Source organism: Montipora foliosa, chromosome 13 (assembly GCF_036669935.1).
Source record: "Montipora foliosa isolate CH-2021 chromosome 13, ASM3666993v2, whole genome shotgun sequence".
Lineage (NCBI taxonomy): Eukaryota > Metazoa > Cnidaria > Anthozoa > Scleractinia > Acroporidae > Montipora > Montipora foliosa.
In genome coordinates, this window is record NC_090881.1 from 24,584,904 (window position 1) to 24,592,403 (window position 7,500).

General features: G+C 38.7%; 1 protein-coding gene across 1 annotated transcript in view; it reads left to right on the top strand.

Moving 5' to 3' along the window:
- Positions 1–7,500, top strand: part of LOC137983899 (roundabout homolog 1-like) — a 49,091-nt gene that overhangs the window by 19,276 nt on the left and 22,315 nt on the right. The window contains exons 6-9 of the mRNA XM_068831057.1: positions 2,060–2,350; positions 2,777–3,073; positions 5,516–5,872; positions 7,081–7,172. Of these exons, the coding sequence (XP_068687158.1) occupies positions 2,060–2,350; positions 2,777–3,073; positions 5,516–5,872; positions 7,081–7,172 (1,037 nt within the window). The remainder of the gene's footprint in view (positions 1–2,059; positions 2,351–2,776; positions 3,074–5,515; positions 5,873–7,080; positions 7,173–7,500) is intronic.

Below are 7,500 nucleotides of genomic sequence, written 5' to 3' on the forward strand. Positions count from 1 at the left end.
AAAGGTATTAACAATATGTTGAGTTGCCGTCTTTTTTGGGGGAGTAAAAGCATTTTGAAAATTAGACATTCAAGCTTCCTGCAGTATTTCTTGAGGCTCTCAAGTTCTCTTGAAGGTTCACTGGTCTTACATTATGTTCCCCTGAAAAGTATAAATTGTGATTCCTACCAAAATCACTCAACTCTCTGCACCCCGAAAAAATTTGGATTTTTGACTTGTTCACGTGACCATTTGGAGTGTGCCGATTTGTTATGTGTCATTCTTGATGTGAGCGAGGCGGTGGGAAAAGGAACACACAGACCTTTGCTTGAGATACATGTGTACAAAGAACTTTCCACCGTTTGGAAATGACATGAGGTCACCGATGGTTGAGTGGAAGGGGAGATGTTTGAACAGAGCTCTACATGGGATGTTTTAGAGACATAGGATTAAAGTACAAAATGAGTTGTCTTACAGCTTCATAAATATGGAAAACGTTTTGTCAAAACGGGAGGTGCAGTGGCCTCATGGTTAGTGTGCTCGACTCAGGATCGAGTGGCCTGGGACATGTGTTGTGTTCTTGGGCAAGACACTTTACTCTCACGGTGCCTCTCTCCATCCAGGTGTATAAATGGGTACCAGCAAATTTAATGCTGGGGGTAACCCTGCGATGGACTGGCATCCCATCCAGGGGGGAGTAAAAATACTCCTTGTCACTTCATGCTGCAGAAACCAGAGATAAGCACCGACCTGATCGGCCTTCTTGGCTCGTAGCAGACTTTACCTTTTACCTTTGTCAAACAACTGGAAATACAGAAGTTACTTTCATCGTCATACAGCTAAGGGTCAACCGAAAAAGCTGGAAGAACCAGAACTAGATTTGGTGCAACTGCTGATAAAAAGCAGACCTTTGGTAACTTACATGGCAAAGGTGGATACTTTGAGGTAGTGTAAAGACTTGCTTTCTTGGCCAAAAATAAAATAAAAATGTCATACGCTTGCGAGGCAGTTCGATGTAAACACGCAATGCTTTGTTGTTTCAAATTTCTTGCTCGTAAAGCAAAATTGTACGGTTGCCAGTATAGTATTAACAAATTGTTCGCTGAAATCGATACTAAGTCTCACTCTAATGATATGGTGAGTTTTTATCCCTTGTTGTTGTTTTGGTTGATGTATAAAATTCAGAGATGAATTCTTCGTGAAATGTGAAAGCGTCAACGTAGCACTAATTTAATTATCATAATGTCATTCGTGGAGAAGCTCTTTGGAGGTTGGGTGCCCGAAACATCCTGGAGCTTCCACTATTGGCAGCCAGCTCCAAGATGGAGACTGCACCGATGGCTGGCAAAACCTGACAACCCAGCCATGAGCCCCCACGCCCCCGAGAAGAACGGGCACCCGTCACACTGATACACAGTGGAAAGAAGAGGGTGGGGGAGGGAGGGAACAAAAAACCGCTAAACGCTCCACACACAATGCTCCTACTTCCTGCCACACTGATAAATAAGCGATACAGCCCAAAGCACGAGGTATTCCATGCATGCGCCAGTATACTACAACCACTGACCAATTGGCTGCAGTCGCTCCTAGTTGTTAAGTTGGTTAAACTTCATTTAACCTCATTAATCAAAGTGATTTCAAATACTTGTACAGTAATGTTGTAAATAAATTATTAAAGGAAAACATTTGACATCTCTTCTCGTTCGTTCTTATCCATCGTTGGGGAGTGTCAAAGGCGGGTCATCTCACAACTTGGCACATGACAAATCAGGTCCCTCCAAATGGTTATGTGAGCAAGTAGAAAATTCAAATGCGCTCGATCTTTTTTTTTTGGGTGCAAACAGTTTTGTGATCGATAGTACAGATTTTTTTGTTTCTCAGTGCAGTGGGTGGTTGTAGATGGACATGTAGGTGGCGGCACATGTAGCTGACATACATGTAATGTGCATTGTCTGCCATATTGAAATCTTCGTCAATACGAAGATTCTCCTGTAGTGTATCGTTTGGTTTTTTGTAATGTCAGCCATTTTCTTCCCCCTTTCCTTTCGTTTCAGTGACATTGTCATTTTGTTATTTTCAGCCAAACCAAGATTTCTTCAAAAACCTAGAGATTTGATCATTAATGAAGGCCGCAAAGCTGCGTTCAAATGTATGGCTGTGGGGAAACCTGCACCTACGGTGTTTTGGCAGAGAAAAGGAAGTTCATCACACATGTTTGCAAATCAATACTATCATGATTCCAGATTTTATGTAACAAGATCAGGCAATCTTGAGATTTCAGCTGTAAAGAAGGAAGATGAAGGAGCCTACACTTGCATGGCATTGAATCTTGCTGGCATTGCCTCTGTAGAAGCACATCTCACTGTCATTGGTGAGTTCACATTTAAAACATATAAATTTACTAGTCTTAAAGAATTGCAAAGTTTTTCAGAGTGTAGGAAGTGGAAGACAAATAAAGTTCAGAGATATGTTGTTTTCAGGTTATATGTGAACAGGAACATTGTTCAGAAAGATTTGGAGTGTATTTTCTACAGAGAAGCTATTCGTAGTACACTTGTGCGACTTTCTTCAAGACCAATGTCATAATAATAATAACTATTATAAGACAAGTTGCATTCATTTCATTCCATAACATGCTTAAATCTATAACAAAAGAGTTTGAAAAAATCCTTTGTAGCGATAACGGTCCAAACATTCTATACTATCAATACTCAGTGTGGTATTTTAGTATAAAATAAGTCTACAAACTAGTCCATTGCCTTACGTCAGTTCATTTAAATAACTCTTTGCTTTACAGGACCAACTGATGTCTTACCCTCAATAACTTCTGGTCCATCTAATCATTCAGTTGATGAAGGAACAACAGTCATTTTCTCCTGTAAAGTGAGCGGAAGCCCATTGCCCTCTATTTCCTGGTTCCAACTGGATGACGTGATCCCATTACGCAATACCTCAGCTGTCATTATAACTCAGTCAGGACGAACATCCTATCTTACTCTCATTAATGTCACTCTTGCGGATCATGGAAACTACAAGTGTGTTGCGACTAGTAGTATTGGCGAAGACTTAAAAGATGCAGAGCTGGTTGTAAAAAGTAAGCTTCTGTTACTTTTGGCATCTTTTGGTTACAATCTTTTTGGTACAACTTGTTGTGTAATTTTGTTGTGACACAAGTTGCACCAAAAAGATTGTAATGAATTTATAGTCTTGTGTAGCATACCCTAAAATACATTGATTTTCTTGGGATATTTTTTGTTGCCCTTTTGCCCACAAGAAGTTTCAATGCACAACCCAAACAACTTTGATTAATAAGGAAAATAATTCAATTATGCAAAGTAATATTTTCAGATTATATTCTCCTCAGAGGCTGACCAGCGAGACTGAGCATTTAGAAGGACTAACTCTATTAGAAACACCTGAAAAATTGACACACTTGAGAATGATGTATACTCCTCCAGAAATATGTGAGGGATTATAAAGCAAGTTTTCCTTCAAATTGTTGCATTTTCTTTGCAAACTCATATGTCTGGCCAGCCAGTTTGGACAAAAGGAAAGTTCCCTTAGTCATGACATTAAAGATTGTGCTAGTGCAAGCTAATGAAAGGCAGCAAGGCTGTAAGTGACCTTATCATGATGTAGACTTTTCTTTTCTTATGTAAATGGTTTCCACATACCAACTCATTGAAAAATTGCACAGGAAAGAAGGTAATGTTTGCTTCAAGAGATGGTCAACTCTAGCCTCCCTTTTCATCCCAGAGCCTATGTAACTTTACTGAGAACGGTAGACCAACCTATTTTACTGTTTTTCATTCTTCAATAACTGTTAAAGTTATTGTTTCATTAGTTGTTTCATAGGTACCTCAGCTTGTACACATGTAAATTATAATGCCTAAGACATACAGGAAAACACAAAGACAAATAACCAGGCCATACCCAGGGGTTTCAATAGAAGCCGGCTACCGACGGAATTCCGGCAGCTGTGGGTCATTGATTCACCGGCTAGTACCGTAGTTATTCGGTTATAAGGTGCACTCAGTTATAAGACGCACCCCAAACTTAGCAGTTTAATCAAGCTAAGTTCTCAAACTGAAAAATACGCGAAAATACTCGGTTATAAGACGCACCAAAAAATTGAGAGTTATCAAAAGGATGTGATGAATTTGAGAACAATTATCCTTACACAATTGGCATGCGAACTCTCTTTGTTAACGTAAACAGAGTGAAAAAGGCACGCATTTAACAATATATGTAAAAACAAAAGCTAAAAGTTCATACCTGAAATGATAAACATACAACGCATACACGTTTATTTGAACCTTCCGACTTAATAAAAAGTCAGAGTTCAGACTTCAGACTTCAAGCGAAAGCGAACAGCGCAAAAAATCCCACGGAAAGTCATTCAAAGGTGTTCGATAGCTGAATATCAACATGCCACTAAGGATGCAAATTTCAGTGCACAAGAAAGCCTGGATGAACGAAGAAGGTAGGTTTTATCTCCGCGCTGTTTGTTCAGAGAAGAAACTTTTCATGCGAGCTACAAACACGATTTTTGGAATATTCGAAACAAGGTTCGAACGATTGTATTGTTGTCACGGGTATCACGTTACTGAGCACGTGCTCTTAAGGACATATGCAAATTTTGGTGTATTTGCTGTTCTCTTGAATTTGTTTAGTGTTCTAAAGGTCTCAAAAAGCAATATTCTTTTTTAATAGACAACTAGTGTCCTTTTCTTGTGTTGTTTGAACTGCAAGTTCTTCTCAAATTGTGATCTTAAGATTTTGTTGCGCGAAAACACTTGGCTGTAAGACGCACCCCAATTTAGCACTAACTTGCCACCCAAAGACAGATTTTTCTTGAAAAAACCATGCACTTTATAACCGAATAACTACGGTACTTCAAAACATACCTCTCAAAATGTTTACAACCTAGCTAACCACTCATTAGTGCATAAAATGTGATCTTGAGAATTTGTGTATAAACCGTTCGTTTCCTCATATTGCGCGTGTTCGTGATCAACAATCGCAGCAATATCATACAAAAAGTTAACTTCACTTTCATGTCGGCTGTTTAACAAAGGTGGCGGCCAAACATGGCCAGACTAAATTGTTCGTATTCTTCCAAAGAAATCGTGTTCCCGTACAGGTATTTTGAATAAATTTTTGCTTTCTATCTTGTTTTCTCACAAATACTGTGGCATTTTCGCTTACTGAAGAACCTTTTACTAACTTTTTCATTGCTTTTGAATGAAGTGAAAAAGTCTTGAAAAATCAAAAAGATTGTTTCTGTTGTTTATAAATATTTTGTCATTACTTTAGCTAATTTTGATGCCAAGAAAGCTGGAAATCATATTTCTAAGCTTCTAGATTTCAGAATTTCCTGGGGGAGCATGCCCCCACACCCCCCTAGGAGATGCAACTCCCACAAGGGTAGACACCTACCTTAAAAGTTTATTGAAAGCCCTGCATGCCAGTAATATTTTCAGTGGGCACCAAGTATAAGGATTAGAGGTGAACATAGTTTGGGTTTCAATTTCAGAGGTAATCATCACAACCACTCCACCTTCCACTACAACACCCAAGCCAACGTATGCCCCACTGGATCTAGTATCAACTGATGCCTCACATAACTCTGTATCTCTGGCCTGGAGCTCCATCTCACTCCCCAACTCTTTGGGTGTTATTTATGTTGTGGAGTATCGCAAAAAAGACAGCAATGAACAGTGGATGGTGGCAGTGAACTCACTCAAGGACAATAGCTATGTTGTTCGCAACCTGGATCCTGATACAATGTACGTGTTTAATGTGAGAGCAGTCATGGATGGTGGCAGTTTTCTGACACAAGGATTGAAGAAAGTTCTTCGCAGGACAGAGAAGCAACCTTTGATCCCCAAAAGTAAGCGATTAATACTGGTGGTGAAGCCTTTGCTCTTTATTATGTTTGTAAGATAGTTGGAGCACTATATGGCCAGTTTAACCCTAGGGACCAATCTGCTAGAAAGATATCATGCGTCTAATTTTCAACCTCATGGTGGGGTCAAGAGTTTGTAAATATAATGCAACACTAACAGTTATTTGTATAATTACAGAGGTGATTGAAAATTCTCTGGGCTGATTGGTTGCGCTCGAGGTGACTATTATGCAATAATCACTTAACAGTTTTGTCCAGGTGACAGACAAAAATGTTAATTAGAGTGTCCAAAGGTCACAACCCGAAGGTTGTGGGTTCAATTGCCACCCTGGTCAGAGTTTTTCTCTGTCCTTCTGTGGGCCCATTTCCATCAGTAGGGCTAACATTACACTCTATTCAGTTAAACGCTGTTTAAAATATAAGTGCTAGACGGCCAATGTTTGTATAAATGTAACTTTTCCTTGTACTTGTACATGTTCATTGCCGTGACTTGATCATCTTCAGTTCCCACGGCCTGCTCCCGTCTGACCTTGTAGCTCAGTCGGTAGAGCAGCGGAGATCTAACCCGAAGGTCGTGGGTTCAATTCCCACCCTGGTCAGAGTTTTTGTCTGTCCTTGTGTGGGCCCATTTCCATCAGTAGGGCTAACGCTCACATGGTTCATATGGGATAGAAATCTAGCACTTCACCATTACACTCTATTCAGTTAACTCAGTTTAAAACATAAGTGGTGCACGGCCAACGTTTGTATAAACGTAACCTTTCCTTGTACTTGAAAGAAGTTAATTGCTTGAAAGAAAATGCATATTTTTCAAATAATCAACCATGTAATTATACTAAAACAATAATTTTTTTTTTTTCACCTCAGGCTCGGTGAATATCGTTGAATAAAAACCAAAACTTAGTGTCAGTTTTTATTCACCGATATTCACCTCGCCTTTGGCAAATAATTGTTAAATTTTGCATATTACAGATTTAACATTAGCGTCAATAATAATTATTATTATTATTATTGCCCACTATTTTTGTATCACTTGCCGTTTTGACAAAATAAAATAAGAGTTTAAACAAGGGAAAATATCAAGTGTACAGAAATTAATAATAATGAAATATTTCTTTGGTATAACATGGTTTCAAGAATTATTACTTATACATTTCATAATAATTTCATGTTTTATTCTGTTATTTCCACAGTTCCTTTGCCATCCTCTCTCCCTAATAGTGATTTGAATGTCAACTTCAGCCTTGTTCCTGCTGGACATGACAAGATAAATATCACATGGACTGTAAGTGAATTATTGTTGGTAAATTTCCTTGTGATTTATATATTTTTTTGCCGTTTGACAACTTTTGCAACTGAGGCACTAGAAAAGCCACAAAACAAAGGTTTAAAGACAAAATACAAGAATATGCTAATTGGATGTTTGATGTTTGATTGCTGCCCTAAACAAAACACAAGAGAAGCCCTTCAGGATGAAGTTTGTTGTCTTCTGTTCATTTTGGCTGCTCAAATGCCCTATTATCACCCTTGTTCTTGGCAATGTTGTTTGTAAATTGACAGAAGACAAAAATGTGCTTTGTCATGCGTCAGGCATGTTCTTGTTTAATTAAGGA